The 25,781-nt window shown below is 48.8% G+C and overlaps 1 protein-coding gene across 1 annotated transcript in view; it reads left to right on the plus strand.

Annotated features, from left to right (window-relative positions):
* The window catches only part of MMD2 (monocyte to macrophage differentiation associated 2), a 38,683-nt gene extending 13,174 nt beyond the window's left edge, over window positions 1-25,509 (plus strand). The window contains exons 2-7 of the mRNA XM_061208998.1: window positions 9,772-9,853; window positions 11,749-11,909; window positions 15,975-16,049; window positions 20,687-20,788; window positions 21,614-21,683; window positions 25,306-25,509. Of these exons, the coding sequence (XP_061064981.1) occupies window positions 9,776-9,853; window positions 11,749-11,909; window positions 15,975-16,049; window positions 20,687-20,788; window positions 21,614-21,683; window positions 25,306-25,509 (690 nt within the window). The 5' untranslated portion in view covers window positions 9,772-9,775. The remainder of the gene's footprint in view (window positions 1-9,771; window positions 9,854-11,748; window positions 11,910-15,974; window positions 16,050-20,686; window positions 20,789-21,613; window positions 21,684-25,305) is intronic.
* The last annotated feature ends 272 nt before the right edge of the window (window positions 25,510-25,781 follow it).

The raw sequence follows: 25,781 nt of genomic DNA on the forward strand, positions 1-25,781 counted from the left end.
TTCTTTTTTGGGTGTAGAACCAGGAGTGGAATTGCTGGTCATTCTATGTTCAGTTTTTTGAGGAACCTCCGTACTGTTTTCCACAGCAGCTGCACCATTTTACATTCCTATCAGCAGTGCACCGGGGTTCCCACTTCTCCACATCCTCACCAACATGTGTTTTCTGTTTCTTTCTTTTTAAATAATAGCCACCCTAATGGGTGTGAAGTGATGAGGCCTGATTTTTAAAGCAAAGCGTCTTCTTTCCTTACTTAGACATGTCATAGCATCTCTTCCAGAGGTGATGGAGGAGGCAGAGAGGGATCAACATGTACAAGTGCCTACTGTGCGTGGGGCACTTCGCACATCATGTCTTCTCCTCTGCGAGGCAGGTGTTATTACCTCCCTGGAGCCCAGGTCTCAAGGTTGGACAATCCCGGGCTGAAATCCTGGCTCCATCCTTCCCTAGCCGTCATGTGTTAGGCAGGTGATTTGATTTTTCAGGCCCTCAGTTTTTTCAGCTGTAAAATGGGTTCAGTAATAGGATGGAAGATTTATAGTAACAGAAGCATCAGTTTCGGTCATGTATCAACATGTGCTGAGTGCTGTGCACAGATTAACCCATTTCATCCTTTTAGAATCCCCCTGGGTGGAGGCTGATAACATCCCCATTGCTCAGATAAGAAAACTGAGGCCCAAAAAGCTTGAGTAACTTGTCCCTGGACACACGGCTGGTAAGGAGTGGAGCTGGGATTGAAGGAGTGTAGACTGGGAGGGTCTTGAAGTTCATGCCAGAAAAAGCCGAGAAGGGACTTTTAAAGGTGATTCTGGTGTGGACTCAGCAAAAGAGGAGGGTGGTAGAGAAAGCTTCCATCCTCTTGGAGAATTCGTAACAATCGGTAACAGAATGTTGGCAGAAATATGGACCGTAAAGGCCAGTGTGGTGTGGTCTCAGGTGGAAATGAGGAGCATGTTATTGGACAGTGGAGAGAATATCCTTGGTATAGAGCAGCCGAGAACTTGCCCGAGTTGTGTTCATGTTCTGGGGAAGGTAGGACTTGCACGTGGTGGGATTGGATGATGCGTTGAGAAGATTCCTTAAGCCTGGTGTTGATGGAGCGGCTTGGTCCTCCCAGCTGCTTATAATGAGATGCGGGAGGAGAGAAATGAATCGAAGAAGGAATTGTTAAGCAAAAAGGAACCGGAATGTAAAGATTTGGAGAATTCTCAGCCTATCCATAGTGTAAAAACGAGCACGTGTTCAGAAGGGAACATCACGGGTGTGGCCCACAGACCATTCATAAGGAGATTAGTGCTGATGTGGACCATGGGCCAAATCAGCCTCCCTCTGAAGCCAGGAGCAGAAATGGAATCATCCCAGCCGGGACCAGAGGAATGGAGGAGGGCTGCACACATGTGCTATTTCCCTGGAAAAGGGAAGGATGATGGTGAAGGCAGTTTCTAGATCTCAGGGCGGGGCTGGCTGCTCCTATTTCAAAGGGTGGGGCCCTGCCCAGTGTCTCAGAGGTGGGGTGACCTGCCGAGCTGTGGAGGTTATGCTGTCACCCCAGGGGGCCTGGAGGGCAGGGCATCGGACCAAAGAGGACTATTCTTGAGCCTTAAGATCTCAAGGAACTTGCCTTGCTACATTTTGGACTTCATTGGGACCCATCACCCCTTCCTTCTTTTTGGTATATTTTCTTTTTTTTCAGAATGGGAAAGTCTGTATGTCTGTCCTGTGCCTGTCCCACCATTGTATTTTGGAAGCACATAATTTATTTGGTTTCCCAGGCTCACAGCTGGAGAGGAATTTTGCCTCAGAATAAATTGTACCTTGAGTCTCACGCATGTCTGATTTAGATGATGTTTAGATGAGACTTTGAATTTTGGACTTTAGAGGTAATGCTGGATTGAGTTGAGACTTTTGGGCTTGTTGGGTTGGAATGAATGCATTTTACATTCAAGAAGTACGTAAATTTGAGGGACCAGTGGTGGCATGCTATGGACAGAATGTTTGTGTTTCCCTAAAATCCGTATGTTGAAGTCCCAACCCCCAATGTGGTGGTATTTGGAAGTGGGGCCTTTGGGAAGTAATTAGGGTTAGATCAGGTCATGAGGATAGGACCCTCATGATGGATTACTGCCCTTACAGGAAGAGGAAGAGACATCAGAGCTATCTTTCCACTTTGTGAGGACACAGCAACCAGACACCGAATCTGCTGGCACCTTGATCTTAGACTTCTGAGCCTCCAGAACTCTTAGAAATAAATATATCTTGTTTGAGCCACCCAATCTATGGTATTTTGTTATAGCACCCCAAATGACTGACACCTCCACTCATCTCGCCAATCTCCATCCTCCACCCATCCTTCCATCCATCCCAACCTCCCCCATCCCCGATCCATCCATCCATCCATCCTTCCTTCCTTGCTTCCTTCCTTCCATCCATCCATCCATCCATCCATCCATCCATCCTTCCTTCCTTGCTTCCTTCCTTCCATCCATCCATCCATCCATCCATCCATCCATCCATCCATCCTTCCTTTCTTCCTTCCTTGCTTCCTTCCTTCCATCCATCCATCCAGACATCCAGACATCTATCCAACTATCCACTTATTTGTCTAGAAAGCTATTTGCCTGCCTTCTCTCTACTTACCTACCCCACCTACCCATCCATCTAGTGGCACCATCAATAAATTGGAAGCATATTGGAAAGTATGGCTGTTGTCCTGTGGGCAATGGGAGAGTCGATGAAAAAGCTTAATTGATCATGAAAAGTAGAAAATAGTCATATTATTTTCTGCTTTTCATGATCAGTTAAGAAATTTCAAATTGTGGGATCTGTAAAACCGAGGTACATCAATGATGTCTTCAGGGAGTTATGGGCATAAGCTTGAAGTTCCCCTGCTGCCAGAAAGCTCGATGGTCCTACTGTACTTGGGTGATGGTAGGAAGACAGCCTACCTCCAGATGTTTTCCTCCGGCGACTTCCTTTATTCTGGGCATCCGTGTGCCAAGTTAAAGGTCAATGTTCCCAGGGAAGGAGGGGAGAATGGGTGCTGGGAGATGACTGTCCCCCTGCCCCTTCTGGAAAGCTGGAACCTTGGGATATAGGAACTGGTGTTGCCTTGTGACCGCCTGCCCCTTCCCCCACTCCCACTCCAGCCTCGTGGGTTCCCTCCCAGCCTCGAAACATGCCTCCTCCTTCCAGCCACCAAGCTTTTCCTGATGCCCTTCTGGCTTCCAGAAGTTTCCTCTCTGGTCTTCAGTGCCTCTGACCATCATGTCTCTGGGACGCCCCCCACCCCTTCCTTCTTGCCTTTTCTGGCAACAGTCATGTGCGATTAAATCTTTATATTGTAAAAGCATTAGCATAATGACAGGAAAAGAATTCCACCCCCAACTTTTTATTTTGAAAAATTTCAAACATAGAAAGGTTGCGAGAAAAGTTCAGTGAACACCTAGGTGCCAATCATTCACTTAGTCACCAGATGTTAACATTTTGCAGTGTTGGCTTTGCTGCTTTCTCTTCTTTTTGAACCTTTTGAGGATAAGTAGCAGACATCTGGACACTTCATCCTTAAACACGGCAGCGTGTATTTCCTAAAGCAAAGATGTTCTCCCATGTAACCACAGTATGCTTACTTCTCCCAGAAATTCAGCCCTTGATACACGGTACTGTGATCTGATAGGCAGTCCACCTTTACCTCCCGTCAACTCCCTTAAAAGAATTTTTAAGAAGTATGTCATCAAAAATGAATTCTACTAAAAAAAAAAAAAAAAAGAATCCTACTGCCTCACCCCAAATCTGTATTTCATTTATGTGTGTTTTCTTCCATCCACAACATAGTTTAACCTTATTATAATCATAATGAATTACAGATTCTCTCTTTCTCACTTCGTATTATATGGCAAACATTTCCCATGTCATTATACAGTTTTTTTTCTTTCTTCTTTCAGTTTTCTTTTTTTCCCCTTTTTTCTTCATTATACAGTTTTAAAGACTTATTTTCAGTTATGCAAGGAAAATTTGAATACAATCTCATAAAAAGTCAAACAATACAGGTCAAATTATCCTCTACCTCATCCTGAAAATTAAAATATGAGGGAAGTCCTCTGTGACCAGCACCCCCAAATCCACCCATCTCTCCTTTTTTTTTTTCAGGCCTCTTTTTCTGCATTTACCTCTCACCTGTTGTTAAACATTCGGGTCAATTCCTGTTACTAGTTTTTGTACAGGTCTGTGTAACGTTTAGTCACAGGCCAGTTTAGCATCTTGGGTTTTTAATGAACCTACCTCAGTGCTTCTCAGCCTGGGAATTTTATTTAATTTTAAATATTTATTTATTTATTTATTTGGCTGCTCCGGGTCTTAGTTTTCGGCACACGGGATCTTTGTTGTGGCATGCGGACTCTCAGCTGCCGCATGCGGGATCTAGTTCCCTGACCAGGGATGGAACCTGGGCCCCCTGCATTGGGAGCTCGGAGCCTTAGCCATCAGACCACCAGGGAAGTCCCACCCTGGGAACTTTAGAAATATCCATGCCTGGGTTCCAGCCCCAGAGATTGCAGTCTCTTTGGTCTGGGGTGTAGCCTGGGCATTGGCATATTTAAAAGCTTCCCAGGTGATTCGTTTTCTTAGCTTTTAAAAACATCGAGGTAAAATTGACACGACATAAAATGAACCGTTTAAAAGTGAACAATTCAGTGGCATGTAGTACATTCACAGTGCTGTACAACCAACATCTCCATCACCCCAAAAGGAACCCCCGTACCCATTAAACAGTTTCTCCCCCTGCCCCCAGCCCTTGGTAACCACTGATCTGCTGTCTGTCTCTATGGATTTGCCTGACTGGATATTTCATATAAATGGGGCCATGCAATGTGGAACCTTCTGTGTCTGGCTTCTTCCACTTAGCATCATGTGTTTGAGGTTTATCCTCGTTGTAGCAAGTATGATGGCTGAATAATATTCTGTTGTATGGCTGGACTGCATTTTGTTTATCCACCCATCCATTTCCTGGGTGATTCTTAATGTGTGGCCAAGATTGAGAAACTCTGGTCTGACCTCTTCTCTTCAGATTGGAATAATAGTAACTACTTTGCAAGGATGTTGTGGGCTTTAATGGGGCGCTCTTTGTGAAGTACCAGGATGGGTCCAGTAAGAAAATGGTGCCTGGGCTCCTTAGGGGAGCTCCCCAGGGAGAGGGGAAAAGAACATTTATTCTCCGAGCACCGCTGTATGTCAGGCATCCCCGTATGGGCTCTTGAACCGTATCATTTCATGGTACCTGCAGGCTAGGTAATATTATCTCCTTTAACACACAAGGAAGTTGTAGCCCAGAGACGTTAAGACATTTCCCCTGTGTCACACAGCAGCTAAGTGATCATACAGGGACTTTCCACCCAGCTATGCCTGGCTCCAAAGCCCTGCCCCCTCCAGTTCAGGGTGGAAGGCAACCTTCTGTCCTTGTCTCCCTGCCAGCTCAGTTTGGGAGCCCTCCATGTGGAGTTGCCCTCCCCACCCCCATCAAATGCAGTGGCCACATGCTTATCTAAGTGGCAAGGGTTGGCCACAGAATGGGGATTCTGTTCTCCAGAAAGCAGGCCAAAGACCCATTTCCCTCCTTTAGTTGAACCAGCGGCAGCTTGCTAGAAATGTCGACTCCTTGAAATTTCCCACAATCTTGAAGGCTGCCTAGCTGACTGCCAGCTCTGTTCCAGACAGTCTAAACTTTATCTCTGCATTTCAGCTGTTCAAAATGACTCCCTTGTCCCTCTGCTGGGGAATGGATAAACAGGTCATTACACATCCTTATGATGGAATAGTTCTCAACGATAAAAAGGAAGGAACCATTGACCCAGGCAACAGCATGGATGAATCTCACCTGCATTAAGCTGAGTGAAAAAAGCCAAACTCAAAAGGCTGTGCCGGGGCGGGGGGTGGTGGAGGGGGGAAGCCTGGAAGGGTTGAGATGACAGCCAAGAATAGTAATGTTAGGAGGGTTCATCATTTTCTTCTCATAGAAAACAAGAGATAATAAGGAAGTCCCTGTTTGGCATTCAAAGCACAGTTTCTTTTCACCTAAGAATACACTTGACTTTGTGCAATCAATTCTCTTTAGACATTAAAAAAAAGGTCTGTAGAGCTTCTATATGATCCCGTTTATATGATGTTCTGGAAAAGGCAAAGATATGGGGACAGAGAACAGAGCAGTGGTTACTGGGCTGCGGGAGGGTTAGGGTACCAGGGGGCAGGAGGGCAACTGGGGGGGTGATGGACCTTTTATTTATCTTGATTAGGGTGGCAGTTATACAACTCTCTCTACTTGTAAAACTCATAAAAATGTGTAGCAAAAAGGGAAATTTTACTGAATATAAATTAAAAGGAAAATTAAAAACATAAACAGTGAATTCATTGTCCTCTTCAAACGCCTGCCTAGAGGTTTATGAAGAAAGAAATTAGGCTACAAGGAGTTAAAGAAAAAGTTCTCCGTTCTTGAGGGCTGTGGGAACTCTATTTCTTGGGCGTTTGCCCCTGGCCCTGAGGCCCTGGCCCCCGACCCCTGTCTCTCTCTCTCTCTCTCTCTCATTCAATAGCTGCAGCGCTGGGTGAGAGACAAGGAAAGTTTTGTGGAACCCAGAAATAAATAAATAACTGCCCATCCAGGTCGCCATGGCAACCATGACATCACCTTCAGACCCGAGGGGCTGGCACCACGGGTGGCTTGTTGGTGTTTGTTAAAGGAGCAGGGGAGAGGGCAGCCCAGTAACAGGTGGAGGAGACTTGGTTTCCCGCTGGGGAGAAAGGCGTCCATTGCACCCCTTCACGGTTGGCCTCAGACCCCCGCCCCCCAGCCCTAGTGGAGGGAGCATAAATTAGCACCGCCTCTTTGGGGGGCTTTTGGGCAGAATCTATCAAAGCTAACACTGTGTGTACCTGTGTTAGTGTCTCCGGGGTTGTGGTAACAAACGAACACACACTTAGCGGCTTAAAATAATGGAAATCTGGTCTCTCTCCATTCTGGAGGCCGGAAGTCCAAAGTCAGGATGTCTGAAGGGTTGGTTCCTTCTGGAGGCTTGAGGGAGAGTCTGCTCCAGGCCTCCCTCCCAGCTTCTGGTGACTGCCAGCACCCTTGGCATGAAGCTGCATCACTCCAATCTCTGCCTTTGTCTTCATTCTGTGTCTCTCCTCTTCTTATAAGGACACCTGTCATACTGGATTAGGGGCTCACCTCCCCCCCTCCAGTATGACCTCATCTTAACTAATTACATCTGCAACGACTCTTTTCAAATAAGTCCCACATTCTCAGGTCCTCGGGGTTAGGACTTCAGCATAGGAATTTTGGGAGGACACAATTCAACCCATAACCCTATTTTTGTTGTTATTGTATTTGCTTTATTGGCATAGATCCAGCATACAGAAGGTACTCAAGAAATGCTAAGTGGACGGCCCCTAGCACGGACACAGCATACAGTGGGCACTTAATAAATGCTTTGTGCACTGTACTGCATTGTGCCCTTTGTTCTGAACCATACACCCATTTCTCACTTGTGTGGGTCTTTATAGTAATAACCGGGTTCCTGGGGTGTGGGGGAAGGTTTTTGGTGTTTCAGTGGAGTTTAACCCCACCTGGTGGATGATTCTTGGCAAAGTCCAAGGTGAACTGTCCACTTACCTGACTCTGAGCCAGCGTGGTCCTGCCTGCCGCCCAAGAGCCAGGTGTTTGCAGATCTCACCTCCCCCACCGCCAGCCTGACCTGAAGACTCCTGCAGAGAGTCCGGTCAGCCAGGTGTGGCCATGTCCCATCCCACCTGGGTGATGTCACTTCCTAACTCTGCACTGGAGCTTCCCCTCCGTAAACCCGGCGTGGTGGTGGCTCCGTGAGGCGGTGGAGCTCCCGTGAGGATCAGGTGAGAGAACGGGGCGGAGGCAGTGGATGGGGCTTGGAAGATTCCAAGACACCAGAGCATCAGGAATGCTTATTGTCGGGACTTCCCTGGTGGTCCAGTGGTTAGGACTCCATGCTTCCACTGCAGGGGGCATGGGTTCGATCCCTGGTCCCGGAACAAAGATCCCTCAGGCTGCACGGTGCAGCCAAAAAAAAAAAAAAAAAAGTTAAGAAAAAAAAGGAATGTGCATTGTCAAGATAAAGTCACCTGACCATTCCACGTGTGGATCCACGCCCAGCGGAATTGAATGCATATGTTCACTACAATGAATGCTCATAGCAGAGTTACCATAACAGTTCCAAGCTGGAACGTCCGCGTCCAGTAGACGGGATAAATAACTTGTGGTTCACTCACCCGGTGGAATACTCTACTGCAACGAAAACAGCCAGTTACTGAGGCCGACAAAAGTCATGCTGAGCCCAAGGAGCCAGACCCAGAGGGTGTGTGCTGTGTGATCCCACTGATGGGAAGTTCAAGAATAGGCAAAACTAGTCTACAGTGACAGTGTCAGAGGGGGGTGTCCTTGGGGGGCAGTACCCCTGGGAAGGGGTATAAAGGTGAAATGGAGCAGGACACTATGGTCCTTGGCCCCCCCCCCCCCATGTCCTCCGCCTGCCTTTTGTCTGTGGAAAAAATTTAGCCAAAGAATAAGTTTAATCAGAGAACTGAGAAAATGCAGAAACAGAGGAAAACAGTCAAAGGAGACCAAATAATAATAGTTTAGTCATTAAGCAACGTCAAGGACCTTTAGTTCTTCCTTAGGGGCTATAGGTAATATTCTGAGCCATATTCTGTGAGCTGTCTTATAGATACTGAAACCCCACCAGGTGGAAGAAGTTAACTACGTGATGACCAGGCTGTAGCCATGACATAAGCTGCCACAATTCCAAGAATTGGCCCAAAGAAATGGAAACAAACCGACCCTGGAACTGAAGATTAACTGTACCTAAAATAATCGAGATGACGCTGGTCAGACCACTGATGACCAATTTCAAGATGACCGTCAGAGCTGACTGTGCTGTTCGTGCATGTAGCCCCCCTCTGTCGGTAAAAGCTCTTGCCCCCTGATTGTCGGGGGGGTGGAGTCGGCCTTTGGGCAGGCGTCCGCCCTCCCCGCTGATTGCCGGCCTCCAAAATAAAGCAACCTTTCCTTTCCTACCAACACTTGTCTCTCGAGAACTGGCTTTCGAGCGGCGAGCAGCCGGACCTGGGTTCGGTAACAAAGGCGCTTTCTAGGGTGTGGGAAAGAGGCTCTGGCTCGTCTGGTGGTGGTCACGTGGGCGTGTGTCTACGTCGAAACCCATCCAGCTGTACCTTGGGGAGCTATATGGTATGTCTGTTATGCTTAAAGAAAATTAAAAGTAAGAAATGAAGAGAATGCTGCAACCCAATATTTATTTATTTATTTTGGCCGCGCCGCGCAGCTTGCGGGATCTTAGTTCCCCGACCAGGGATCGAACCCAGACCACAGGAGTGAAAGCACCGAGTCTTAACCGCTGGGCCGTCAGGGAATTCCCTGCAACCCGATATTTAGCAAACACCACTTTGGGGATTAAGCACAAAATGTTGGATAGTCCAAAAAAAGTGTAATAGAAAGAGGGAGGGAGGGAGGGAGGGGCGCGTGAGAAGGAGGGGAGAGGAGGAGGGAAAGGGGACGGGAGGGGAGGGGGGAGGGGAGGGGGAGAGGGGAGGGGGAGGGGGGAGGGGAGGGGGAGGGGGGAGGGGACTCTCTTCCCACCAGCAGGGGGCCGACGTCCTCAGGCCTCCTGGGAATTCTGTGGCCCGGGCCGCTCCCGGCTTCCCAGCCAAGCTTCCGGGAATTGTGTGTCTCCCTCCAGGTTCATGAACCACCGAGTCCCTGCCCACCGGAGGTACCAGCCCACGGAGTACGAGCATGCCGCCAACTGCGCCACCCATGCTGTGAGTCTTGGGGGGCTGACAGCTAAAGAGGGGGGCTGGGGGCGCAGCCTCTTTGCCCTTGGAGAGATTGTGTGTCCGTTCCATGGCAATGTACTGAGTGGCCTGTTCTCAAGTCTTCCATGGCCCTTGGAAGAGCGTGTGGGATCTCGAGGGAAGGTCGTTTGGGGAAATTGGAGGCGCTGAGCGTGCCTCTCTTTTACTTTAAGAACCTTCAGTGGCTCCCTAGTACCTTGTACAGCATCCAGGCTCGGTAGCAGGCTCCCAGATAGGTCTTAGCCTTTGTGTTATGTTGGCCCACCTTCCACTGCCATGATCTTGCCCCCAGGCTCCAGCGCCCTGAGCCACCTGCTGTTTCCGAAATAGAAGGCATGACCCCGTGTCTTTGCACATGCTGTTCCCTCTGCCTGGAATACTTGCCGTCTCCCCCCACCCCGGCCTTGTCTAAGAAATCCTTCTCTGGGCAGTGGTCCTTAACCCTTTGGCGCATGAGCCCCTTTGAGGATTTAATGAAGCTCTAGACCTACACTGTCCAGCTTGGTAGCCACTGGCCTCATACAACTGAAATGCAGCTTGTCTGAATTGACATGTGCTGTGAGTATAAAATACACACCAGCTTTTAAAGACTTAGCATGGAAAGAAAAGAATGTAAGGTATCGTCTTAATACTTTTCATATTAATTACACGTTGAAATGATATTTTGGATATATTGGACTAAGCAAAATATTAAAATTAATTTCACCTATAAATAATTTCCTTTTCAAAATGTGGTGACTACAAAATCTAAAATTACCTGCGCCACCCACGTTATAGTTCTGTTGGCCGGGGCTGCTGTAGAATCTCTCTCCAGATAAAGTGTTCCTAACACACGAAATTGGGCAAACCCTTGCAGGGACCCTGTACCCCCAGTGCTTTGGAGAGTTCTGAGACTTCTCAGAGGGAACGATGGATAAACCAAGATTCGAAGAGTGAGGAGTTTTCCAGGTAGACATGGTAGGGAGGGATGCCTTCTTCAGAGAGAACCACAGGTGCAACAGCACAGAGGCATGAAGCGGTGTGCCTTGACCGGGAGGCTGGGGTATCAGTGGACCCAGGGGGTGGGGGGCAGTGGCCAGAGATGCTTCTTGAAGACAGGAGATCTTGGTTTCCTGTTTTACCACGATATTCTCTAGAGTTATGCTGTCCAGTATGGTAGCCTCTGGCCTCGTGTAGCTGTTGGAATTGAAATTGAAACCAATTAAAATGAAAACTTCAGGTCCTCAGGGGTACAAGGCACACTTCAAGCTCAGTAGCTGTGTGTGCCTAGGGGCTCCCGTACTGGACAGTGCAAATCTAGAATGTTTCCACCATTGTAGGAAGTTCTGTTGGGCAGTCCAGGGTCTAGAGGCTTCCCTCCATCATGGGAAGTTCTGTTGGACAGTACAGGCCTAGAACCTTCCCACCATCACAGGAAGTTCTCCTGGATGGTGCAGGTCTAGAACCTTCCCTCCATCATGGGAAGTTCTGTTGGACAGTACAGGCCTAGAACCTTCCCACCATCACAGGAAGTTCTCCTGGATGGTGCAGGCCTAGAACCTTCCCTCCATCATGGGAAGTTCTGTTGGACAGTACAGGCCTAGAACCTTCCCACCATCACAGGAAGTTCTCCTGGATGGTGCAGGTCTAGAACCTTCCCTCCATCATGGGAAGTTCTGTTGGACAGTACAGGCGTAGAACCTTCCCTCTATCACAGAATTTCTGTTGGACAGTGCAGGTCTAGAACCTTCCCTCCATCACGGGAAGTTCTGTTGGACAGTGCAGGTCTGGGGAAAAGGCTCGGGTTGCTCAGGGGCTCTGTATTTGCCTGGACCCCATTCCAAAGGCTGGCCCTGCAGCACCTCTCCCCACCCTGCTTCCAGCTCTGGATCATTCCCAGCATCCTCGGCAGCTCCAACCTCTACTTCCTGTCGGACGATGACTGGGAGACCATCTCTGCCTGGATCTACGGCCTCGGCCTCTGTGGGCTCTTTGTGGTGTCCACCGTGTTCCACACGATCTCCTGGAAGAAGAGCCACCTCAGGTACCTGCTGCCTAGCCCATGGGAGGGGACGAGTGCCTGGCGGGGTGACCAGGGCTGGGGCCCACGGTGGGCTGAGGGGTGAGGCAGGATGCCTCGGGCCATGCTTGGCTGAGCCAGGAGGGGCCCTGGATGGAAGGCCTTGTGCCGTCTTCGCCTCGGGCTGGCGGGGTTGAGTCCCACATGGGCGGACCACCTCACCCTCATTTGCCTCGTTTGCTCACTTCTACGAGTCTGGAAGAACAAGCCCCTCGCTCCCAGGGTCATTGTGAGGGACCCTCATAATCGTCATAATAATCGCCCCCTTCTGGGCACCCCCTAGGTTCCAGGCATTCTGCAGACGTCCCTCTGCATCTTTCCAATAATTCTGCAATGTAGGCATTAGAATCCTGGATTTTAATTTTGATTTGTTTTGTTTTTAATTTTTTTTAAATTGTGATAAATATACATGACATAAAATTTACCATCTTAACCATTTTAAATATACAGTTCAGTAGTGTTAACTACATTCACATTGTTGTGTAGCTATCACCACCATCATCTCCAGAACTTTTTCATCTTCCCAAATTGAAACTCTGTCCCCATTAAACACTAACTCCCCATTCCCCCTTCCCCAGCCCCTGGCACCCACCCTTCTACTTTCTGTCTCTGTGAATTTGACTGCTCTGTGTATCCCATGTAAGTGGAATCATAAAATATTTATCCTTTCATGAGCACAATGTCCTCAGGGTTCATCCATGTTGTAGCAGGTGTCAGAATCGCCTTCCTTTTCAAGGCTGAATCATATTCCATTGTATGGATGGACCACACGTTGTTTATCGCTTCATCTGTTGATGGACCCTTGAGATGCTTCTGCCTTTTGTGACTGGCTTCCTTCACTGACCGCGATGTCCCTGGGCTCATCCAGGTTGCAGCTTGTAGAATCCCTGTTTTGTGCACGATGACACTGAATCTGGAACGTGACTTGCTCAAGGTCACATAGTTGTGTCCAAGCCAGTGTTGATTCTAGGTCTCCAGGGCCCCCATAAAGTGAGGGGACGCTCTGGTCCATTGTAGCAGCTGCAGTGACCACTGGTCCCCATGTCCAATGCCCCTCTTGCCCCCAGAAGCCCTGTGACTCTGCTGTATCCCACCCCCTCCTGTCCCCATTCTTTCCTCTCTGTGGCTCCTGGTTGCTGTAATGAATTACAACACACTGGGGGGGTTTGAAACCACAGGAACTTAGCCTCTCATAGTTTAGGAGGCCAGAAGCCCGAGATCAGGGTATCAGGACGGCCATGTCTCTACGGGAGGACCCTTCCCTGCCTCATCCAGCTTCTGGTGGTTCCCATGGTTCCTTGGCTTGTGGCAGCATCACTCCAATCTCTGCCTCTGTCTTCACAGGCCTTCCTCCCCGTGTGTCTCTGTGTCCAAATCCCCCTCTCCTTTTTCTTCTAAAGACAGCAGTCATTGGGTTTGGGGCCCACTTACCAGTGGTGTGACGCTGCTGCCCTTTCGTGTCCTCATCTGTGACGTGATGGATGAAAAGTATGGTCCCTCCCTCCTAGGTGGGATTAAAGAGTTAATGCTCGTAAAGAGCTTAGAACGGTGCTCTGATTATAGAATGTGCTCTGTATGTATCAGCTGTTGTTATTCCTTTCATTTCTAGGAAGACTTGCTGTTAGCCCAGCATCAGAGAGAAACATGGCCAAATTTTTTTTTTTTTAAATATCCTGAGTAGTGTTGACTGTTCTGGTATCACATTTTTTACATCACAGACTTTTTTTTTTTAAATAAAGAAGTTTGTTTATTTATTTATTTATTTATATTTGGCTGTGTTGGGTCTTCATTTCTGTGCGAGGGCTTTCTCCAGTTGAGGCGAGCGGGGGCCACTCTTCATCGCGGTGCGCGGGCCTCTCACTGTCGCGGCCTCTCTTGTTGCGGAGCACAGGCTCCAGACGCGCAGGCTCAGTAGTTGTGGCTCACGGGCCCAGCCGCTCCACGGCATGTGGGATCCTCCCAGACCAGGGCTCGAACCTGTGTCCCCTGCATTGGCAGGCAGACTCTCAACCACTGCGCCACCAGGGAAGCCCCAACATGGCCAAATTTAATGAAGGCTGCAGTCGCTAGATAGAATCACAGTTTGTACTAGTTATCCACTGCTGCGTAACAAATAACCCTGAATCATAGAGGCTTCAAATAACAGTAAACCCTGATTCTTTCTCAAAGCTTCAGAGAGGCAGGAATTTGGGAGTTTAGATGTGTGTTTCTGGTTCAAGGTTGCTGATGTAGTCATGATGCTGCCCGGGGCTGCCGTCACCTGAAGGCTGGACCTGGGCTGGAGAAGCCACTTCCAAGGTGTCTCCCTCCCAGGCCTGGCATGTCGGTGCTGGATGCTTGGGGGTGCTCAGTCCTTCCCACGTGGACCTCCCCTCGGCCACATGGCTCATCCCCCCCCCCCCAAAGTTAGTGATTCAAGAGAACAAGGCAGAGGCTGTGATATCTTTTATGATCTAGCCTTAGAAACCACACACCATCATTTCTGCAACCTCCTATTGGTTCCATATGTTTGCCATATTTGTTGTGGGAGGGGCCGCACACAGGTGTGAGGACCAGAAAGTGGGGCTCCTTGGGTACCATTTTGGAGGCTGGCTACCACGCTGGTCAGGTGTATTGATGACTGTAATGTGCTCTTCAAGGGGAGGTCATAACGGAAACAGTAACGTTTATGAGCACTTCCTGTTACACGCTGTGCTGAGTCCTGACCCTCTTAGTCCTCACAGCGACCCCGATAGGTGGCCAGTATCCTCCCTGTTTTACAGCTGAGGGAGCTGAGACCAGGGAGGGTAAGTAACTTGCTCAAGGTCCTAGTCTCTTTGTGGTAGGGTTGGGATTCGAACCCAGGTCTTATGGCTTCAGAGCCTGGACCTGAACCAGAATGCCAGAACCCAGAGGGTCTTCAGGGGGCACCTAGGTTTGTTAGTTTTGCACTTTTTTTTTTAATGAAAGGAGAATAGAATAGAATTAATAAACATTTAATTTTCCATATTTTCTGCTGCTTGCTAGACTTCTATTGAGTATGCATTTTTAAGTTCATTTTTTCCATTTTTATTTTTATTTTATTTTTTTAATTGAAGTATAGTTGATATACAGTGTTGTGTTAGTTAACAGGTACACAGCAAAGTGATTCAGTTATACATACATACATATATATGTATATGTATGTGTGTTTGTATATATGTATATTCTTTTTCAGATTCTTTTCCAATATACGTTATTACAAAATATTGAGTATAGTTCCCTGTGCTATACAGTAGGTCCTTGAATTTCTTTCATTGTTTAATTGAAGTATAGTTGATGTACAGTATTATATAAGTTACAGGTATACAACCTGGTGATTCACAATTTTTTTAAAGGTTATATTCCATTTATAGTTACTACAAAATACTGGCTATATTCCCTGGATTGTACGATACATCCTTGTAGCTTATTTTATTTTATTATTTATTCATTTATTTTTTTGGCCGTGCTGCACGGCTTGTGGAATCTTAGTTCCCCAACCAGGGATTGAACCCAGGCCACCGCTATGAAAGCGCCGAGTCCTAACCATTGGACCACCAGGGAATCCCCCTTGTAGCCTATTTTATACGTAATGGTTTGTGCCTCTTCATCCCCTCCCCCATGTTGCCCCTCCCCCTTTCCCTCTCCCCACTGGTAACCACTAGTTTGTCCTCTGTATCTGTGAGTCTGTGTCTCACACTTTTTTTTTAAGCTACTGAATTCTTTATCATTTGAAATCTTTCAAAAAGCCCAGTATATAAAACAGAATGCAGACTTTCTCTGATTAAAGTATGGGAGGAGGCTGTCAGAGGGAGGAGGGTCCTTGGTGGGACCCCCCCCAAGGTGTCTCCATTCAACTCCTAGGGTGACAGGGAGCCTGGTTGGAAAACCACTGCTCTGGTCACTCACAGATGGGGACACCGAGGCCCAAGGGGTCATGGTGGATGGAGGTGCATCAGCCCCGAGCCCAGGCTCCCCCAAAGCCCATTAGTCCAGGGCAGGGCCCGTAACCCGCCTTCTCTGCCACAGGACGGTGGAGCATTGTCTGCACATGTCCGACCGCATGGTCATCTATTTCTTCATTGCGGCCTCCTACGCGCCCTGGTGAGTGTCTCTGCGGGTCCCCGGGAGGGCTGGCATCCTCTCTCTCCTTTGTTTGAATTTCTTCGTGTTTGGCTGGGTGATATGTTGGCATAGAAGCGTGTAGGTAAAAAGACGCCCACCACCCATTCTCCTTCCTAGAAGCAACTACTTAGTACCAGTTTCCTGTGTATCCTTCCGGAGTTCTTTTGTGTAGGAAAGAGCAAACGTGTATGTATGAGTATATGTACAGACACACATTTGAGTATATGCATATGTATATATGCAAATACATGCACACACATATCTATATTTTATATGTTTATATTTATACTTATACTTTCCTACTTTAATACAAAAGGAAGGATACTGTACAAACTCTGCAGTTTGCTTTCATTCTCTTAGTCATGGACTTGGGGACATCTTTCCATATTAGTACCTTGAAGATTTCCCCACTCCTTTTTCTTTCTTTTTTTTTTTACAGCAGTATTAATGTTCCCCGGCCACCCCTATTTATGAATATTTATGACGTGGGCACTCCCCCTTCCTTTGCTATAACAAACAGGGCTGCAGTGAAAGTCCTTGCTGTTGCACCACTCAGCATAGGTGCTTGGTTCTGTTGGCTCGAATCAGGTGAAATTGTTGAGGCAACCTTTTCTGATCTACAGAAACAGCAGGTTCACATGGCCAAGCCTGATCTTTGTGGGGTAAATTCGAGGCTTGGACGGCTGGGGGGCAGGAGCGGGCCTTACTCATTGCTGCCGAGTCACCCTCCACAGATTGTACCAGTTTAAACTCCCCTAGCAAGGGGCTTCCCTGGTGGCGCAGTAGTTAAGAATCCGCCTGCCAGTGCAGGGGACACGGGTTCCAGCCCTGGTCTGGGAAGATCCCACATGCTGCGGAGCAACTAAGCCCGTGCACCACAACTACTGAGCCTGCGCGTCTGGAGCCTGTGCTCCGCAACAAGAGAAGCCGCAATAGTGAGAGGCCCGCGCACCGCGATGAAGAGTGGCCCCCACTTGCCGCAACTAGAGAAAGCCCTCGCGCAGAAACGAAGACCCAACACAGCCAAAAATAAATAAATTAATTAATTAAAAAAAAAAAATGAACCTGAAATACTGGATTTAAAAAACAAAAAAAAAAGAATACGCCTGCCAATGCCAGGGACACGGGTTCCAGCCCTGGTCCGGGAAGATCCCACATGCCACGGAGCCACTAAGCCTGTGAGCCACAACTACTGAGCCTGAGCTCTAGAGCCTGCGAGCCACAACTACTGAGCCCACGTGCCACAACTACTGAAGCCCCCTCACCTAGAGCCCGTGCTCCGCAACAAAGAGAAGCCACCGCAATGAGAAGCCCGTGCACTGCAACGAGGAGTAGCCCCCGCTCGCTGCAACTAGAGAAAGCCTGCGCGCAGCAGCAAAGACCCAACGCAGCCAAAAATAAATAAATAAATAAATAAAAAACCAAAACCAAAAAAAATAAACTCCCCCAGCAAGTGCCTCAGGGTTTTCGAAAGTTCTGGAATAAAGAAACACTCAGGTCACACGCGAAAAGCTGGGAAGCCTGCAGAGCCCCTGTGAGGGGAGAAGGGCCGTTCAGTCATACTTGTTGAATGTGTCTGGGTGGCCGGGCGGTGCTGGGGGTCAGGACGCTAAGGTTCTGGCTGGCAGAGGGGCTCTGTGACAGGACAGTGACAGCACGGTGACACGGGCCTGTGCGCATGCAGCCGTGGAGCTCAGAGGAGGCACCACCCTGCAGAGGCGGCCTCAGGAGGGCTTCCTGGAGGAGGTGTGCCGCTCTGAGAATCTGCACATTGGCCTCTGAGGAGTGGGAGCCACAGAGGTTTGTTCCATTTTTGCCTGGGGAATTCCCATTTTTGGCTGTCGTAAACGGAGCGTTCTTTTTCATCATCTCAACTAATCAACGGGTTTTGTCGGTGCGCACAAAGACGACTGCTTTTGAAACACGTTTTATTGAGATGTGCCCGGGGGATATGCACAGTGAGTTCCCACACGCTGCAGCCAGCACCCAGGTGGAGAAACAAAACATCTCCAGCCCCTCCCCAGTCCGCTGCCCCCCAGGGGTAACCACAGTCCTGACATCTGCCATCATAAGGTAGTTTTGCCTGATTTCTTACTTCATGTTAATGGGATCATCGTTCTTTCGGATCTTGCTTCTTTCGGGCAACATTATGTGGTGAGAGTCGTGGAGTCATGATTGCAGGGGTCACCGTCCAGTCTGCTTGCTGGACAGCGTTCTGGGCGAATAAACCACAGGTCTCCACCTCCTGTGACCGGCGTTTGAGGGTGATTATTGCTCCAAGGTCCTCTGGTCAGTCATTGTAGTGCGGGTGTGGTGGTGAACAGGGTACAGACGGGGGCTGCTGGTCTACACTGAGGAGTGGTTGGGGATTTGAAACAGGATATTGATGTAGTTTTATTTTTTGGACTGAAAGGTGATGCCTTGGGAGCAGGGAGGTGTGAGGAGGCTGGTGCAAGGACCTGGGAGAGAGATTGTGATGGCTGGGGCCCTGGTAGTGGCCTTGGAGTCAAGAGGACGGATAGATGGATGGGTGGGTGGATGGATGGATGGATGGAAAATATATTTACAGGAAACTGAGTGGACTGAGTGACTGAAGGCGGGGGAGAGGGGATGTAGAGCGGGGGATGCCAGGGTTTCCGGCATCAGCTTTCCCCAGGAAATCAGTGACTCTCGGGAGTGTTAGGAAATCAGCCCTGCTGCCGTCAGCCTGGAGACATCGTCAGAGGCAGCCCCACACCCAGCTGGGCTTTGCGGGAGGAGGGGACGTGCTTCTGTCCTGCCAACCAGGATGCTTCTGGTTGTCGGATGCCAGGTGGGCAGGCGTATGGAGGCTCCGAGAAGAAGTGTTGGTCCTGGGTGAGGGGCTGCTGCTGGAGTGGGTAGGTGGGAGCCACGGGAGAAGCTGAGAGCAGGAGGGAGAAGCCAGAAGCTGTGGCTGGGCACTCAGTCCACAACGCCGCCTCCTGATGGCCCCGTGTCACCCCCAGGCACCACTTGTAGTTGTTGGGAGCCAGGTTTCTTTTTGGATGTTGCCAATTAGAGTAAAGCTTAGGTTTTGTGCTCAGCTGCCGTAACTATTCTTGATGTAGATTTCTAGAATAGCCCTCTGACTGTCCCCCGCTTGGCTGATTCAATGCCTGGATTTCTACTCTTTATCCCTGGCTGTGACCACTTGGGCACCGGCTCTGTGCCCATCCCGTGCTGGTGTCTGAGGATACGGCTGTGACCAAAGACACAGACTCTCTCTCCTTATGGGACTTACAGTCTCACGGAGGATGCAGACGTTGACTGTCCCAAGGATACTGACACAAGGAATGAACCACAACTGTGCCGTGAAGGAGGGGTACAGGTGCCGAGGTGGGGAGATGTGCCCTGGCTTGCGGGCTTTGTAGGAGGAAGAGTCGGGAGAACTTGGCAGTTGCTTGGATGAGGGGTTGAGAGAGAGAGAATCAGAGGACACAGACGTCATTCACGTGATTCACGAGGCCGGCAGGACCATGTCACGAAGGATGGAAAAAACTGGCAGGATCCAGTGTGACAAAGAATCTTCCTTCCCCAGTGCTTCAGAAAACAAACACGATAGAGTTATAAACATCGAGGTGGGCAAAAGAAAAATCACCATCTTCTGGAACCAGAGTCCCTCTCTGCAGGAATCTGGAGCGTTTCCGTGCAGTTTCGTTGTGCAGACGGCTGCACAGGCTGAAGCGAGCCCGCATGCTGGACAGGAACACATGTGTGTGGGGCTGCAGAGAGCGTGCGGGAGCAGCTCCCTGGCCTGGGGCACAGGCCTGCACTGTCCGGGGCCCCCGACTGTGTACCTAAGCCAACAGCTGGAGGAAACACACAGAGGCCAAAGGCTGGAGAAGGCTGGGACCCGCAGACACCTGGCCCTGGAGACACCATCTGTGCCAAGCAGTGGAGAGAAAAGCCCACTTTCCAGGAGCCTGGGGAGAGAGTCACAGGAATCCGGAAGGAAGGAAGGAATTCCTTCTGCAAAGTCTCTCCATCACCCTCTACTGACAGACTTGATGCTGTGCCAGTTGCAAAGGAAGAAATACACGAGGCCCAGCTCAGTTGAAAACCCAGCCGGCAAAAAGGGTGAATGTAGAGCTGAGAGTCAATACATTAGTAACCAGCCTGGAGGGATACTCACCTTATATTCCCGCCCCCTTTTGGTGGCCAGTTTGAGTGGTTTTCAGGTGTTTCCTACAGGGACTGATGCTGGGATGAATGTCCTTTTCTGTGCCTCTGTGTGCTCGCAAAACAGCGTTCCTCTGGCCAGCCCCTGAACTTGGAGTGCCCGGGCCACGGGATACGTGCCCTTCAGAGTCTGATACATTCTCCAAACAGGCTTTACTTGTTTATATGCCCACTGGCTTGAGATGCCCTTTTCTTTCAATGCTTGGACATTATCAGTTGTGCTAATTTTGCTCTAATAATTGCCTATTGTTTCAGTTTCTCTTTCTCTCCACGTGTCCTCCCGTGAGAGGCCACATCCCACACGTGGAGCCATGGGGACAGGGGTTCTCTGGGGTCGGTGTTCCTGTGACGGGCTGGCTGTGGAGGGCTAGATCCCAGTGCCCCCCTCAGGCTGTGCCCTTGGCTCTCCCTCCCAGGCTGAACCTTCGCGAGCTGGGCCCCTGGGCCTCCCACATGCGATGGCTGGTCTGGATCATGGCCTCTGTTGGCACCATCTATGTCTTCTTCTTCCATGAGCGGTAAGCCAGGGCTTGGGGGAGCGGCCTCAGGTGCGGGGGGGGGGGTGCCTCCATCAGGGCCTCCTCCCTGCCCCCAGTGAGATGAGACCCCAGGATAACCCCAGAAGCATGAGGGCACCGCTGTGCCTGGCATCCCTGTGTTCAGGTCCATTGATGGCCACCAGGTCCACAGCCCATAGGGTCAATCTGAAGAGTTTAAAAAGAAAAAAAAAAAAAAAGGGCATTGTAGGTTCCTAGACCCACTGAATGATGTCAGGTATTACCTGCCTTCCCGAAGCTGTGTTAGCAGATAAGGGGGAGAGGCTCTCAGGGCTGCCCACTCCCTTCCATCCTGCTGAGTGACAGGCTGGGAATGATTTAGTGTGGGAAAGAAACAGAGCTAGAGAAGCCAAAGGGAATAACAGACTCCTGGAATCTCCAGGGACAGCAAACAGGTGTCAGTTGGTGCAGCCACTCAGATGGATGGAGAGTGGCTGCTTGGGCCTTGTGTGGAAAGGTGCTGGGATCGAATAGTAATGTCTGCCCTGGGTTGAGCATGGGAAGCACCCATAGGCATGCTACACCCAGCATTTGCAGTCCTCAAATGTCATTTCATGGATGTGGAAACCAAGTCTCAGAGAGAGAAAGAGACCCTCCCATGGCCACCCAACTCTGCCAGCACCTGCTGGGTGTAGCTGGATGAAATCTGGGCCCAGGAGTGCTGGGCAGAGGGTGGAGTCCCTTTCTCTTACACTTCCGGCCAGGGTGTCCCCTCCTAACCCGAGCGGGGGGCTATCCCTTGTGGGGAGGCTGTCCTGAGGCCAAGATGGCTTGTCTTCCTGGCAGGTACAAGCTCGTGGAGCTGCTCTGCTACGTCATCATGGGCTTCTTCCCCGCCCTGGTCATTCTTTCCATGGTAAGTCGCCCCCACGTGGCGTGGGGCCTCCCGTCTGGCTGGAGGGGACCCACAGATCTCAGTCTCTGGAGATTGTCAGGTTGAACCTCCTCCTCTGGCAGACGAGGGAACTGAGGCCTGGGGTCAGCGTGACTTGCGGGCTGAGGCAGGAGAACGTGCAGGTCACCCAAGGGCTCAGCTCCCCGGTTCTACGGCACCTCCTCTCTCTGCTTCACCTCCAATGAGTTCATTAGTCCCTCGGGGCTCCAGTTCCCGCCTATTTAGGGATCAAGTAAGAAAAACCCATGGACAGTGCTTAGAATGGTGCCTGGAACAGAGTAAGTACCCAATCGCTAAATTAAATCTATAATAATAACATAGGTGGCCATGGAGGCAGAGCCGAGTCTCAGACTTCTGACACCCCCTCTGATGCTTCCACACCCTAAACTGCTTCTTGGCACGTGAAGGTTGACCTCTTTACCGTGCATCCTGAGCCCTTGTGACGTGCAGGAAGCTTACTCACAGGACCTTACTTCCCCGCCCCAGGCGTCCTTGGAGATGGATGTGACCACCTCCATTTTATGAACAAGGATGCTCAGGTTCTGAGAGAGAAGGTGACTGGCCCAAGGACGTGCAGCCCTCGAGGGGCTGAGCTGGGATGTGGCCCCGTAACCTCCAACCCCGAGTATTGGGATCTTTGGGCTGCACCACCTCGCCCTGTGAGCGGCAGAGCCTTGCAGGGAGAGGCCTCAGGGCCCCAGCCATGGAAGAGCAGCAGCTTGTGTGGCCGTGGGTGGATCCCCTTTCCTCTCTGAGCCTGTTGTCCCTTCTGTCAAATGGGCACGGTCAACTCAGCCTGCTGGTACCTCCCTAGGCCAGGTAACAGTTTCTTACTTTTAAATGATTATTGTTGGCAGATGTTAAAAATTTATGTAGTCAAGAAGCCACTAGATTGTGAACTTTAAAAGGGTGAATTTTATGGTGTGTCAATTATAGCTAATAAAATTATTTCAAAAGAAGAAAGGACGTATGTCCTATAGATCTTGCTGGAGGAATTTGTGTTTAAATAGATACTTCTTTTTTTTCCCCAAAATTAAAATTGACTGTTATCTGTTTGAAATGACCAATAAATAACTTATCCTATAAATTTAAATGACATTACATTATATATATTTGAGGCATTGATCTTTGTCTAAACTAATCTCTTATCTATGAGTAGCGGTTTATTTTAAAGTTGAAAATATTTTGAAGTGAAAAATTTCTGAGCATGTTAGTATCCATATATAGCTCTTATTTTTTTTTTTTTAATTTTATGGTTTTACCTTAAGTGTTATGGTTAGGAAGGTCTTCCCTTTCCCAAGTTTATATGAGTATTTACCTATATTTTCTCCTGTTTCTTTTACGGTTTAACTTCTAATTTTAAACTCTGTATTCCCACCGCCGTTTCTTATGTATATGGTGATTCCTCCCCAAATGATTAGGCAGTTATTTATCTACCATTTAAAAATGTTCCTTTTATCATATGTTAGCTTCATATACGTATATGTGGGTCTGTTTCACAAGTTGGCCTATTCTTATACTAGTACCAAACCGTGTTACTTACTTTAGCTTTTGTTGCATCTTAATACTTGGCAGTGAAATCTCTCCCCATTAGTTTTCCTACTCAACATTTTCCCTGTGATTTGTATTCATTTTTACAGATTACCTTCCCCCCGCCAAGTTTGCTTGTTTAAATATGTATGTTTAAGTTATATCTATTAATTATATAATATCCATCAAATTATGTATTACATAATTTAAATACATATATACATATATTGTAAGTGTATATTTAAATACATACTCACTGCAAAAAATAAGTCCTGTCTGAAAATGTATAAAAGAGCTGAAATCCCCCTCTCACCCCCTCCGCAATGTGATGCCCCAGCGGCAACCACCATTAATGGATCGTTGTGTATCTTTTACATTTTTTTTTTTTGGCTGCACCACTTGGCTTGCGGGGTGTTAGTTCCCTGACCAGGGACTGAACCCCGGCAGTGAAAGCGCCGAGTCCTAACCACTGGACCGTCAGAGAATTCCCTCCATTTTTTATTTATAGGCAAGTCTGTGTGGATATGCGGACATATTGACTTGTTTGTTCTTCTTTTACAAAAATGGGATCACACTGTTAAACAACATGCTTTTCTCACTTGGCATGTTGTCGTGGGCGTGTGTCCATGCCTGTCACATAGTCACCCTGCCTCGTGAGATTGCTGTGAAGGTGGCATTAGATACCTCACGTAAGGCCCCTTGTGCTATGTACAAGGCCTGGCACATAGTAAGCGCTGGGAAGTGTTACCGTAATATGTCCTTAATACTCAGGTATCACCTCTTGAGAACTGGGTGCGTGACAATACATATGTTCAATGAAATACTACCCAGCTGTTCCAAAGACTGGCGTGGATCTCCACGTGGGGATGTAGTCTGATCTCCACAAGACTATGTCGTGGAACTGATGTCTCAGGACGGCAGGGATGGTGCGAGCCCCCTTTTCTAAAGTGATTAGTTCCCCTGCACACGTACATGTATATGAAGTGCAGACCGAATATCGTGTGTGTCTAGACAATTCTGGAAGGATACCGTCAGACACCATTATTGGTGGTAAGCAGTGATACCTGCGGGAAGTGGGCTCAGGGAGAGGGGGCAGTGGGTTCTTCTTACTCCCTGTTCCCTCTGTCCCTCCTGTTCTTCGAGCCCCCATAACCAACAAAAACCCAGGTGTTAACAGTGCTCACCTCGGGGGGCTGGGACTGCTGCTTTTTTCTTGCTGTTCTTCATTTTTCTCTAAAATTTTTCGCCATGAGTATGTATTACTTTAAAAAATTGTGATAAAATATGCATAGGATTTATGATTTTAACCATTTTTAAGTGTACAACTCAGGGGCACGAAGTACATTCACCTCGTTGTGCATCCATCACCACCATCCGTCCACAGAACTTTCTCATCTTTCCAAACTGAAACTCTGTCCTCGTTACCCACTAACTCCCCTCCCCCACCCTCAGCCCCCAGGAGCCACCCTTCTACTTTTTGACTATGATTTTGACTCCTCCAGGAACCTCACATAAATGGAATCCTACAGGATCTGCCCTTTTGTGACTGGCTTATTGCACTTTGCATAACATCCTTGAGGTTCCTCCATGTTGTATCATGTGTCAGAGTTTCCTTCCTTTTTAAGGCTGAATAATATTCCATTGTATAAAGTAACATGAATAACACTTTGTTTATCCATTCTTCTCTTGATGGACACTTGGGTTACTTCCACCTTTTGGCTACTGTGAATGATGCTGCTGTGAACTTGGATGTACATGTACCTGTCTGAGTCTCTGCTTTCACTTCTTTTGGGATACACCCAGATATATTGCTTTTTAGAAAAGATAACAAAGCTATAAAATATTCTTTGAGATTTTGATAGAAACGTGTTACACTGGAGAATGAATTTGGGGAGAATTGATGACGTCACTGTGTTGAGACGCCCCACCTGGGACTCTGGGCTGCCTCACCATCCACATGTCTTCTCGCCCTGGGTTGGGGGGGAATGGCTGGGTGATTCTGGTCTTGCTGGCTGCTCATCTGACCTGTGCTCACCCTTGTCCTTGCCGACAGCCCAACACCGAGGGCATCTGGGAGCTGGTGACCGGAGGGGTCTTCTACTGCTTGGGCATGGTGTTCTTCAAGAGTGACGGGAGGATCCCCTTTGCCCACGCCATCTGGCATCTCTTTGTGGCATTTGGTGCTGGTACCCACTACTATGCCATCTGGAGGTACCTGTATCTGCCCAGCACCCTGCAGGCCAAGGTGTCCAAATGAGGTGGCTCAGCCTGCTCAGGACATTTAGGCTTTTGGAGCAGAGCATCACAGGGAAGTGTTTCTGCGAACTTGAGCCCAGAGCCCAGCGCCCAGGCCCCCCGTCTTCCCTCCTATGGGTAGAGCTTTTTGATGGGTCCAAGGTTACTTCTGATGACAGCCAGACCACCCCTTGGGTCCTAGGTGAGAAAGAAAGCATTTAGTCATTTTTACAGAGGAGAAATTAACCCTGTAATGTGTTTCTATTCTAGACAAATGTTTCCTAATACAACCAA

The sequence above is a fragment of the Eubalaena glacialis genome, chromosome 13 (assembly GCF_028564815.1).
Source record: "Eubalaena glacialis isolate mEubGla1 chromosome 13, mEubGla1.1.hap2.+ XY, whole genome shotgun sequence".
NCBI classification, from domain to species: Eukaryota; Metazoa; Chordata; class Mammalia; order Artiodactyla; family Balaenidae; genus Eubalaena; species Eubalaena glacialis.